General features: G+C 35.8%; 1 protein-coding gene across 1 annotated transcript in view; it reads right to left on the bottom strand.

Moving 5' to 3' along the window:
* Positions 1 to 558: 558 nt before the first annotated feature.
* The window catches only part of LOC104530988 (pecanex-like protein 1), a gene marked incomplete at its 5' end in the record, with an annotated part of 31,408 nt that continues 18,640 nt past the window's right edge, over positions 559 to 13,326 (bottom strand). Inside the window, 2 exons of the mRNA XM_029086938.1 lie at positions 559 to 805; positions 5,406 to 5,553. Coding sequence (XP_028942771.1) covers positions 559 to 805; positions 5,406 to 5,553 — 395 coding nt within the window. The remainder of the gene's footprint in view (positions 806 to 5,405; positions 5,554 to 13,326) is intronic.

The following is a 13,326-nucleotide window of genomic DNA, read 5'->3' as shown; positions in this document are numbered from 1 at the left end:
TCTCCCTAGCAATTTTATTAGTTGCCCAGAAGTTAATAAATAGTTAAGAATACTACATAAAATAGACCACAAAGAACTAAGAGGTATTGTAAGGCTCCATGAAATGATGGCATTTGATGTAAGAAAATCTGAATTTTCTTCCAATCTCAGGCCCCTAAATTAAGGTGTACATGAAAAGTAAAGCACCATCATTTACATGAGGATTTCTTTTTTAAATAGCAGCTAAGCAAAACTCATTTTAAAAAGTAAGATCAAGTATTCCTAGGGACCATAACGAATATTTTTTACAGGAAGCAGAAGTTCCTCAAAGTTGGTGCCATTCTTTGCCCAACTACCTGCAACAATGTGAGAAAACTGATGCATGGTTCAAGCCATGAAACCTCTCACACCATCACATATCTATGCATCCTTAGAGTGCTTTCCATTGTACATTTGCTAGAGAAACTGCCTAGAAAGGCAACTGCGAAAGGCAAGAAATTTACGAGCAATAGGGCTTTCCAAGAAATGTACCTACAAGATTCAGAAACAAAGCTAAGGTTAGCTATTTTCACCATGTTATTACCGACATATCTGCCGCATAAACACTTCCATGTCACCAAGTTTACATAAGGCCTGCATACCAAGTTCATCGTGCAAACTGCTACCGCCTACAGCAGATGCAGTGGCATGTGGTGCTTCTAAGTGGACACTCCCATTTCTCACCAGCAAGGAGGCGCTAGCGCTGAGCACAGCTGCCTGGGGAGGGGGGCGGGACTGCCCTCTGACCTGCAAGGAGGGCTGCTGGCCTTGCTGACCATCTTGAAGGCTACGAGAAAACACGGATTGGGGACATATTACCAGGGAGAAAAGAAAAATAGCTAGAAGTGAAGCAAAACAAGACTTTGTAGTTTAAAGAGGAAAACTTAAGAGAGTATATCATTAAGAAGCCACTTATTAGTGTGAAGATAACCCAGAAGTTCTGTATAACAGATCATGTGGACACTAGTTACATCAGTAATCTAGAGAGACAGTTCTTGTCCTACTTCTTAGAAGTAGTATTGCTTTCTAACATCTCCTCAAGTCACCCTCAACTATATTCTTAAGAATAGGTCTTAAATTGTGAGTGCAAAAGAAATTACTGGTGGTTAGTCTAATTGAAGACTAACCTACATACAGCAGGGACCATTTCAGTCTTCTCATGAGAGTCCTTTTTGCCCATTGAGGTACAACTGTTTAGTTGGCTGTTTGGAGGTTTTTTTAACATCTTTTTTGCTATTAATCTGCACCCCAACAACAAAACGTCTTTAAGCTTTGTTAGTAGCTATAGGCTAGCACAGGCCTTGAAGATAACTGTGTATTTAAACCTTTGGATTCAGAATTTTTTGAACATATTAAGAATGATTATAACAAATTATTAATTGGAAAAAGTTTTAAGTCTATTTTAAAGTTTTTTTGACATTAGAGTAAAAACCTTATTACTCAGTACTATTACCACAAAGAAATAGTTCTATACCCAGATATCTGCATCAAAAAGCAGGTTTTAAAAGTCAGCTGAGGCTTCAGAGAAATTTGTACGTTTATAGTTATATGAGTAGACGCTTGAAAATGTTATTTTCCTCTTCACAACCTTCTCATTGCAAAATTTTATAAAGCTATTTAACAGTTATTTTTTAATAGCTTGTTTAATATTAAATATGGCAAAGTGTCAGAATACATGATGTTTACACTTCTATATCACATCTACTTTGCAAGATTAGTGTTTTTATTACCCTTCATTTTAGGCATTTAAAGAAGTTAGATGTTACAGTCATTAGTTGTGGGATGCAATCAAATTAAGAAGTTATTTTCTGTAGTCTTTAAAATACAAATTCTTTTATATGTCTGAAAATATCTCTTAAGCACTCCTTTGAAAAACAATCTTTATCACAAGTTGCTTTTAACGTTTCACTTTACAGTGTGCTGCTACAATTGCTGAGGCAACTGAAAAAGCAAGAGCTTACTAAAAGTTGAGGGGTTATATCTGATGCACCTGCTTTTAACAATATTTTCTACATCTGCCTTTCAGTTCTTTTGTTAGAGCACCACTGGAAAACAAAACACCAATGTAAGTAAAAGAATATGTATTAAGAAAAGCACATGCAAAATAAAGCAGACATGCACACAGCTCATGAGGTAAAAAACTGCAACTCATTATTATCATATTCTAACATATTTGAATCTGAACTTTAAATTCAGTGTTGTGCTGCTGTAGACAAGGCTCTCTGTGAGCTACATGTCAACAAAAGCCCTAAGGAAGCTCACAGATGTGCCAGCCTTCAATGTCTCCCTTAAGTATTATTAGAAACACCAAAACAATGCTAAACAATACTGCTTTCCCTTAAATAGTAGCTACATACCAAAAGGTATATACAAAGTTGCCTTTCAGTGGTTATCCACATCTGTCACAAGAACCCAAAACACTGACATTAACAGACTGCATAGATATGTAAAAGATTTATTCTCTAATTAATAATTATAAAATTAAAATTCTGCTTCAGATAGTCACTTATGTTCTCGTATCAGACACACATGCAGACACCACTGAATACATAGGATGCCAACATATAATTACGTTTAAAGTGCCTAAAACATTGTTTACATTTAGGCAGGACAGAAACCTATCAGTAGTTGGTTGTTTCAGTGTGGGCTTGGGGGTTTGCTTTTTTGTTTTGTTTTGTTTCTAAGTTAAAAGGCAAACTACTCTTGTGTCTAATTTAGCATGAAACTAGCAGAATTTACTAGACCATGTTTTACTTAAGTATCTACCATTGGTAAGCACATACATATATAATGTCATTGTCTGTTTCACTAAATATTCCACAGAGGAAGTGAAAAGTAATTGCAATATGGGATAGAAAATTCTAAAAAATAAAATGAGGTGGAACTCAACAGGTTCTAAGGGAACATCCCCACAATGTCAAATTTTATGCAAGAGTTAGAAGATTGGGAGATTAAAGTTTTGCTGGCAAGAATAAGAAAGAAGTAACATCAGGGCAAGTAAAGATCTAATACTCTTAGAAGTTTAACATCTGAAATCACATGGACTAACAGTATCAGGAACTAGGCCAAGGAAGCTCACTACTAGCACACACAAATAATGTCAGTACAGTTGCAGTGATCTTTTGAAAGGGTCTTGGTGGTAACTGGCTAAAAATCTCTGTTTCTTCGCATTTCTTCCTTATGCACAATTTTTTATTTTTTTTTTTAATCTTTCTTAGGGGTTTCTTCTTCCAGCAACACATAGAATTTACGCTAACATTAAGCTGCCCATATAAAGGAAAGTTTTTTCAGACTGTTCACCTAGAAATCACAACAGTAATAAATACAAATTTTCAGATACATTCCACAGTTGGTAGTTCAAATGGAATTTATGTCCAACAAATCTGAAAGCACTTTAGTGTCTGGTTGCACTAAGGGAATTTAACTCCACTCCAAGGAACAGTCATTTAGCATTACAAACAATACTTCAAGTAAAGTAACCTCACTAAGTATTCAATTCTGAATATATCTTTATAATACAAGTATTTTTAATTATGTCAGACAGAGTACAGATTTTTAAGTTATTATTTAGAAAGGAACAAATTTAGAGAGGAAATACAAGGCCAAATATACTAATATTTGGTCCACTTTTTCACCCTTGAATATCTGGTCTCATGAGGAAGTTATTTCCATCAACTTCAGTTTTCTCATGATCTCTCACTGAAGTTCAGCTTAATCCATGGGAATCCTAATGACCGCACTAGCACGTGAAAACGAGGCAGCTGTCAACCTCAGTTTAATACAGCCTCCTTTATTTGCCCTACTTTCTACCTAAGAGAAAGAAAACTTGCTGTTTTCTGGCTAATGCACAGTTAAGGGGCTCTGATTAGTCTGCACAGCCTCTTACATACCAATACACAGAACAATACTACCACCTCTAAAAAAAAAAAAACCCACAAAAAAAGTAACGCAAAGGTGATCTGAGAGATTGCAAAGTTTTTAGCATCCCTCATTGCGAGGTAAATCACTAACTTAAAGTTGAACAAGCTACGTTCAGCAAGACCAGAAGTTTAATGAAAAGTTATCTGAAATGTGATTACTGCTACATACTTCACTGGCCAGTAAAAACACATCTAACTAATTCCAATCCTTGATGTGGCAGAAGTCAATCCTCCATTTGTTAGATTTTTAGGTACCATTCTTGCAATCACCCTGCCTGAGGAAAATTTAGAGACTTAGTACTTGATTATTTCAGTGGTGCCACACAGCACAATTCCTCCCCCATCCTCTACTGTAAAATATTTTCTTTCTATTTGCTCAGTTTCTATTGCTTTTTCCAGTTAAAAAAAAAATTACACAAGTATTCCTGAAACACAAAAGCAGACTGTTCCTATTATTGAAAGATAAGTTTAGCACATGAAGATGCTATGTTAAGAATACACAACATACACAATTATTCCTGCATATTTATCATATAACTGGAGGAAGAATTACTTTGATATGTAAAGGGGAGTGTTCCTTCCTCTACAGGTCATATTCTGCTTGCCAGATTCTCCAACACTGTAGGCAACAGCGGGTTCAAAAGATTTAAAAAGCAAGTTTAAAAACTTGTGGTTGCTGTTTCTACTGTTCAAGTTGACAGATCAAACAGAGTTGTCACATGTAATATATCACTAGGCTCAGTACTGTTAACAAATGGGCCAGTGAAGGTTGGGGACTCCTGGGATACATGTATGTAGTTCATTTTAAACATTGCCAAGGCATGCAAAATGCCACACAATTAGTTTTAATACTGAGCAATACTGTGTATTCTATAACAAAGACATTGCTGTTACTTCATTATTTCTCTTTTGTTCGAAAAAAGCTGCAGGATGTTCATATAATGGTTTACCTGTATTTTAGATTTGGAACCTTTGCATGTATGATTTAGCTTTTTATAATGCTCTCCCATTATGTTATTATGCTTATCTCTCACTATCTACAGATGTGAAAAGTGACTAGAGAACTAGTCCCTAATGCTTACTTTCTTAAAGGAAAGAAAACCAAAATGAGGAGTGATGGATAGTATATTCTTGGGTTGGGCTTTTTTTTTTTTTATCACTTGAAATTAAAAGTTTCTAAAGTTTTTTATAAAAACCACTGAGTCTAAGTTTGTTAGCATTAATTCATTTTGTTATCAACCTGAAATCAACTATAACATGTTAGAGACTGGCTATCCTGATCATTTTGATAATAGTGCCACATATACATGCACAATTCAACAAGCCCACAGTGACATGCAGTGACAGCTCAAGGAGGTTATGGTGGGGAAGGAAGTAAAAAGTGCTTTCCTGGCAACACTGGCAGGTGTGAGGAGAAGTGGTCTGCTGCATGCATGCTAAATATGGTGGAACATTTAGATACCCTACCTGAGGGGTGATCCGATGAGCAATGTAGGAGGGGTAGGGTTACTCCCTGCATTGTGCCGGCGTCGTACTGCCTGACGCCTAAATGTGCTGCGTTCACGGCGAAATGTGACAGTCTCCTCGCTGGCTTGTGCTGCTGCATCAAGACAGACTTTAGGTCAAATAAGAACCCATCCTAGTTACGTACACAGTAACTTAAGACTCCTTTATTCCCCCTGACCCTCCCCAATTTGACTTGCCACAACAGAAGTAGCTTATGCATTGACTGTTCAAATAACCTGCCTCAAGACATGATCACAACACACAATTATTAGTAAAAATTTGGGTGTTTAGGGGGTGGGGTATCTGTTCTTGAATATACAGCTTACGTTTTTCTTTTAACCCCCCAGATCCAAACAGACAGGTTGCCAAAAAAGTTCAGTATCTCATATCTTTTCCATTTGCACAGGGCAAGAAGAGACAAAACTGATCTCACCCTTTATCTCATTTAATAGATAACTAAATGAGAAGCCTAAAGGACAACCTAGAAATACTGTCTGCCACTCCTCACCATAATATTCTCTTCTTAATTGTATAATTTCTGCCAAACAGGTAGAGCTGAGGTTACAAAACAGAAGGACAAAACAAAGTTGTTTTTTTCTTTTTCCTAACAGGCACCAAGAGATACACGTTACTCATTTTAGGCTAGTTGCACTATGATTTAGAGGAGCAGTGGGTTGAGATTAAGCGAGAGAATAATTTCTTTTAAGTATTGGTGGTTTTGTTATTTCAACTCCCCAAGTTAAACAAACAAAAGGTTTGGTCCACTTATGAAGCCACACTGTAAAAAACTTTTTTGTTTTTTAATGTACTCAAGGGAGTCTAAGATTTTTTTCCACAGATTACCCCAGCAAAATCCACCTGTGCTCCCTAAACTTCAAGTCTGAACAATTTTGGATTTAGACTGCTTCATGGTGTGTCTTAAAATCTCAGAATCTTCTTCCTGAACCAAGGAAGCTACTAACCAATTTGAATGCAGAGCATTAGAGAGCTCAAATGAATGGGTCACAGAGAAAATAGGTTTTGGCAAGCAAGTGAAGGAGGAGAATGTCATGAAGTCAGTACAAGAAGAGAATCACAATCTTGAAGGGAAAGTCACAATTTGGTAGCCAAGAAGCCTGTTACTAGAGTGAGAAAACTAAGGATTGTGTCAAGCCAAAATTAAAAACAAAAACAAAAAACCAACCAAACAAAACCACTAAGGGAGCAATGATTTTTATGGCAGAAAGATCACAGGCCGAGTAGTCCATGTTCACTTAAGCACATTTCAAGTTACAACGTTCCTGTCATTAAGTTTTCAAAACTTCCCAGAACAGAATCTAATGCTGGTCTACAGGGAACAGCAACCTATAGTAACCTATTACTGCTGTGTATTACTGCCACAGCTCAAGCAATGAAGGCTGCGTCTAATTCTAGCCATGAATCACAGGTTATCAAGTGAATACTGTAGATGAAACTTCAATCTGTAATTTGCTTTAAAAGCTAAGAAGCTACATGAAGAGATTACTTCAAGACCAACATTAAAGTTACAGGCATTTCATTACCCATACGTCAAAAGTTAAGGATATCAGTCTTCTCCTATATTTTCAGGAAAACTGTGGGACTGCTCACTTTCTCCTCACTTCACAACCTTTTTTGTTATTCTAAGCATTAACAGATGATATTTCCTTTTCAGTGTATTTCAGCAAGAATTCAATACATTTCTCTGTGGTTTAATATACAACTTTATGCTTTGTTTTAATACACAGCCTAATTTCTTCAAGGACTTCTTTATAGCTCTCACACTTGAAATACGGGGAAAGTGAAACAGACTAAACAAGACAGTATGAATTCTGACGTTTTTCTGGTGGATTAAGTTAAAACAAAAGAGGTGAAACTGCCCACTAATTTTGGGTGCCAATTTGTAAAGCTCAATTTTTCCAGTGTATACATCAGCATATTAAAACTCATACATTCACAATCCAGATTCCACTGACTTCAGATGCAAAACCCATTCCACACACTTCTGCTAACCAGGTCATAATTAAGCACGACAAAATAAAGAACAGTGACTAGTCAACTTAAATTTAAACAACTTAATTACCATGAAGATGGTAAACATCAGCATTACATATTAATTAGTTTGCAACTACTTAGCAAAAGCAGCATTCAAAAACAATTCTTCAAGGCAGCATACTTAACACTGACAACATCTGCTTTTCTTTTCATATTGTTTATTCAGTAAACATCAGCTTCTGCAATAACTGAAGCCCAGATTATGGAAACACTAGTGGTCCTTCCTACACAGCTCCAATTTATCACTAAAGCAAGTCTCAAGCATTGGCTGAAGTAGTGTCCTGTGAGGAAAACAGAGATATAAACGTGTTTGAAGATCTAAAAAATCTATTTATTTATTTATTTAAATCAACATACATATGTACTTGGGGATTAAATTCAAAGTTGTACAGGCAAAGTTCTGGCATTTGCTAACTTTTCATTATTTCACTTTAATCTTTAAAAATCAATGTAGATTCTGGTGTAGCTTTCTACCTCACCTACCAAGGTATTTTTGATTTATCTTGAAATTTTTGTTCAATGCACACCTTCTATATATGCTCACCACATAGGTGGTGACATTCAGGATCACTAAGCAAGTCTGTAAGTTCTTTTGAAAAGACTGCAGAGCTTTTCAGTCCAACAAGCTCCAAGTTTGCTGACATTATGCAACACCTCAAGAAGCTACACGTTGAAATCATAAGTTAAAAAAAAAAAAAAATAACAAAAAAACCCAAACACACTAGTTGATCAGAAAGTATTTGTGTGGAAAGCCAAACCGAGCAAAAAAAGTCTCACTGCAAAGAACACAAAGGGTTTAAAAAGAAAAAGAAACCCAAACAGTATTGAAAGCTACTTATGTTAAGACTTATTATTTGTGTTTCTACTTGCCTATAATGAGAAGTAGTAAGGCTGTTCATGAGTTCAACAGTAGGATGTAAGATAAAGCTCCGAAATTATCCTACATCATGCTCTGAGAGGAGTTTAATCATGAGGGAAATAGTTTTGTTTCAACATAAATAAGCTTCCTTTAATATTTACAATGTAACAGTGTTTTGATGTTTAAAAACTAAACTAAACAAATAAAAGTATCCCTGTAGTACAGCCTTGTACAGCCTTTTTTTTTAATTTAAAAAAAAAAAAATAATAATCCCAACAACCTATCTTCAGACCATCACGCACATTTCTCTGATGCTACTGCTTGTAACCACTTACTCAAGACTCCAGACAGGGAAGATCTAATATCTACACTCACGTACAAAATCTAGGTGTAAGAGGGAATGATAACCAGTTATATTTTTACAGTTCCTCCTTACTTAAAGTAAATCAGTAAAGGAAGATAAGCCTTTCAGTTTACAGAGTGCGTATTGTGGAAGTCTGATCTATTTTTCTGTTTTATTCTAAACTTTTATGCTAAAACACTACATTAATGCCAAGAAATTTAAATTTCTTCTGCATGTTATCACATGAATTTGAACACCAAACTTTTCTGTTCTCAAGAACAGATAATATCAGGTTCGAAGTCCAAAGAGCACAGGCTGGAAATGCAAACCTACATTCCAGAGATCAATAAAATATGAGGTGGAGACCTAATTACAACCCTCCCACACCTATTCCCAACCATAATACATCTAATTTCAAAGAAAAAATAATTTGACTTTTGTATTTGTTAATACAACTGTGCATACAGAAGTGTATTTACTAAAATTATTATTTTTTTCTTTCATTACACTTTTTGAATGGGAAAAAGCCAAATCAGCAGTTATAGACTTAGAAAGTAATGAGGATATCATTTTGTCATCACCCATTTGGAACAGTACTTCCCCAATAAAAGGACTAAAACTTATTGTAGAGAAAAACTCTAGAAAACCAGATAAATTGTATCCTTTTGCCAAGCAGCCAGGAACACCTGAACAAGGTTGAACTACCCTGCCCGCAGGTTATGCTTTTCCAAAATTTCTCTTTTTATACTACACAAGTGTTTTTGATTTAAACCTCTGTAGTTCCTCAGTTTTAAACAGAACTGAAGACTCAAAGTTTTACACTAACTATACAATTGTTGTACAATGCAACTAGCTTTAAGAAACACAAAATACAAGTATTTTCTTTCAAACAGGAACATTTACACACACAAAAGATTTACATCAACCTGCACTTATGTATCACTGGTTCTAACCTGCACTCAGAAGATGGAAACTGAGTAAGAGATGAAAAGCAGAATTTCCAAATTTCACTGCATTAACAAGTCCAATTTCATTTTTGCTAGACAAAAATACTAAACCCAGTGACTCTGTTAAGTTCTGAAATACAAGTTCTTCTGAAGTAAGAAGATTCCTGGAAAGATGAAGGCAAGACAGAGGTAGTAAAGCATCCATGTAGAAAACCACAGAGTTCTCAAGATAAAAATTGCAAACTTGAGCCTGATTGGAAAGAAAACAAAAACCCCACATACAATGGAAACAGTGTCCCACACTCTTCTCAAGAAAGAAAAAGAACAACAAAAACTCATCAATTGAAGTCTAGACAGTTTTGAACATTAGTCAGGTTAAGCATGATTAAACTCATGGAACCTAAGTGATGTTTGGACATGCCATTTCTGTCCCTATCAAATGTGAAATTGTGATCTGTTTTCAACCACTTGTAATGACTAACCTCAGAAGTTCTCCGTGAGAGCCGAAATGAATAGTTTATAGCCCATGCATTCACATAAGCAATGAAATCTCTTCTAATACTGAACATACTTTGCCAAATAGCTGAAATTTTGCTCCTCTGTGTCAAGCATCTGTATCTTGTGTTGAAAACCTGAGAAGAGCCATACTTCTCCTACACATTTATGGGTTAAGACTACCACTCTCCTCATGGTTAAGGCATTTGTAGTTTATTCTCATGTGCCCTAAAACTATTTTAAAAATCATACTTGTAAGATATCCAAGTAGAAAGGAGGAATCCATTCAGTCCATATCTTCAGTAGACAATCATTAATCAACATGGATCATGCACCATTATAACACCTACAATTGCAGGGATTTCTTACACTTCTCTGATGAAAAAGCAAACTTGTTTTATAGTATTATAACTTACTGTGGACATTTAATGGAAAACATTACTAACTACAATTTCTGAAGAAAGGTAATGTGGCAGCAAAGGAGAAACAATGAAAAACTGAGGGCCATCTCTAAGATCTAAACTTCTGCTAGAAAATAGGGCAGCGGAAAACAACACACAGTAGGAAAGTAAGCTTATGACAAAAAAAAAAAATTGAAAGACAAACAAGGGAAGTAAAGTCCAACACTTCAGTGTTGTAGCTCAATGTATGAGACAAGGCTGGCTGAATATTTACAACAAATCAGTCGCTAAAACAATCTGAAAAGCCAAACACTATCAAGCAGGGAATAACCAGGACAATGAAACCATCTGTTGTGACTTCTGAACCAAACATTTTTACAGACCAGCTTAATAGACAAATTTCTATACTAAGGCCAAAGATAAAACCAAGCATCTCAGTTATTTCACTTCATTGTACTTCCCGCTTGAATTATTCAAATTGTAAAAACATCAGGTGTTACTCACACAGACTTCTTGAATATAATGTTGATGGACTTGGGGTCAAAGAGCTTAAGTTACGACCTAATCTGATCCCCTGCCCAATATAGTTCTTATATCCAGGGATTTGGGTATCAATAGCCACTAGTATGTTCACACAGCAGATAAATGTTTATAACCTACATTAAACTTTATGAATCTTAATTCTGACTTTGCATTTGGGTTTATTCATGTTAAGGAAAAGATATTTTAAATCTCTAGAACACACAGCCTTTCCAGCATAGTGATATTCCATATCAGTATATCATTATCTTGGTTTCAGCTGGGACAGAGTTCATTTTCTACTCTCAGTAGTTAGAGTAGTGCTGTGTTTTAGAATCAGTATGCCAAGAATGTTGATAACATACTAATGCTTTTAGTTGTTACTGGAAGATCAACGACTTTCCAATTTTCCCATGTTTTGCTAGTCTGGAGGTGCAGTAGCAACTGAGGGTGGGGAGCGTAGTACTGCAGACCTAAATTGGCATCTAGATATGCCAGTAAGACATTCCACATTATCTAGCATCATGTTTAGTATATAAATGAGGGCCAACTGGAACGCTCTCTCCTCTTTCGGGACTTCTGTTTCAGTTTTGGGATTTTTTGCTCCTCTGGGATTGTTATCCAGGAACAGGCTGGGCACTGGTTGTCAGGTAGTAAGCACTGTGCACCACTCATTTGCATATTATACTGTTATTATTATTGTCATTATTATTTTAAGTTTAATTTTATTTCAATTATTAAATTGTTTTTTTCTCAATCTACAAGTCTCCTTACCTTTACCCTTCCTCTATTCCCTGCAGGGGGAGAGTGAGCAAGCAGCTGTGTGGTGTTTGGTTGCCAGCCAAGTTAAATTACAACAATCATACAGAGAAAGTCATGTTTGCTTTGAATGGGCTTCTATTAACTATAACAACAAATGTTAATTAGTAGCCAACTTCGATATATCCTGGAATTACATCTCATAGTTACATCTGGCAGCAATGTGAGCACTTCTGACAGCTCTCAGAAGTTTCTTGGCTGTATGCATAACAATAAATCCAGGTACAACTACAAAGGAACATGAAAAAAGTAGCTTATAAACTTAATAGATATACCTTCATTTATACCAAGTATCAAAAATTTCTATTCAACTCCTGCTTGAGATGAATTCTTGGCAAATTTATGAACACCACATGCTACTTGTCAACAAAAATCAAATAATTAATTCCAAATCAACTAAAAATTATTGTAAGAAGTACTTGCACAAACACTACCAATCTAAGATATTTAAATAACTCACTCCCACAGCAATTTTAAAAGGACTACTACTTCTGGTTTCTTTGGGAGGCTTGAAATAATTTAAACTAGGGTCAAATTTCATAAATATCCTTCCCAGCTGAAAAATAAACAAACAAAAACTGTATTATATGAAGTGTGTTTTGCTTCATTATTAACTTCTAGTATATGCTGTAATGCCGTTGCATACCAAGAATCCTGAATTTTTCCTCGTGTAGCCCTGTAGAACTTTAGGCAGAATATGTACTACTCTGCAGACGACACACTAAAGAAGCACGTTTTTACCAAGTGACAGGAAGTCTCTTACCAGCAGTACTCAGGGCTTTTGCCAAGCAATTACACACATTCCTGGTTGTCAACAGCCACTGCTCTGAGTTGGACAAAACCTGTGGGGTTTGTTTGTTTGTTCCACATCACCACCTTTGTGGAACCACAAAGTATCAGGAAGGTGGTAGTTATTTTGGTCGTCAGTCATCTAATGAAAGCCCCTGTATCATCCATAAATACCAGAAAAGGGACAAAACAGGCTGGACAGAGTCCCCACGTAACACACTAAAACTGCATTTTGCTTTAGTAGGTAGCGATTAACCATTAGTAGATGCAAGATTCATTCCAACTGTTATTTCATTGTTGAGTTCCAAAACTGCAGAATTCAATTTCAGCCTCACACATCACTCCTAATGCTGTTTATATCTTTAAGTGTTGAACGGCAACATATTGCCTCTACAAGATGACAAGATATCCAAAATCAGAGTTAATTCTGTAAAACTCAACCTTTAGATACAAAAGCTGTGACAGAACATTATGCTGTCAAAGTCAGATATTGGGAAGGGCTAACATTAAAATTTCTATGTCATGCATGAACCAAGTGCTGTGTATACTATGATGACAATGCTAGTTGACACCTAAAAAAAATCAAGTAATGGAATAGTCTTTGGTTCCAATAAAGAATGTCATACAGAAGAGAGTCCTTTCTACTAGCTAATCTGCT

This window comes from Antrostomus carolinensis, unplaced genomic scaffold, assembly GCF_000700745.2.
Source record: "Antrostomus carolinensis isolate BGI_N321 unplaced genomic scaffold, ASM70074v2 scaffold9639, whole genome shotgun sequence".
In the NCBI taxonomy this organism is placed as follows: domain Eukaryota; kingdom Metazoa; phylum Chordata; class Aves; order Caprimulgiformes; family Caprimulgidae; genus Antrostomus; species Antrostomus carolinensis.
The sequence above is the reverse complement of the archived record's forward strand: the minus strand, read 5'-3'. Positions and strand labels throughout refer to the sequence as shown.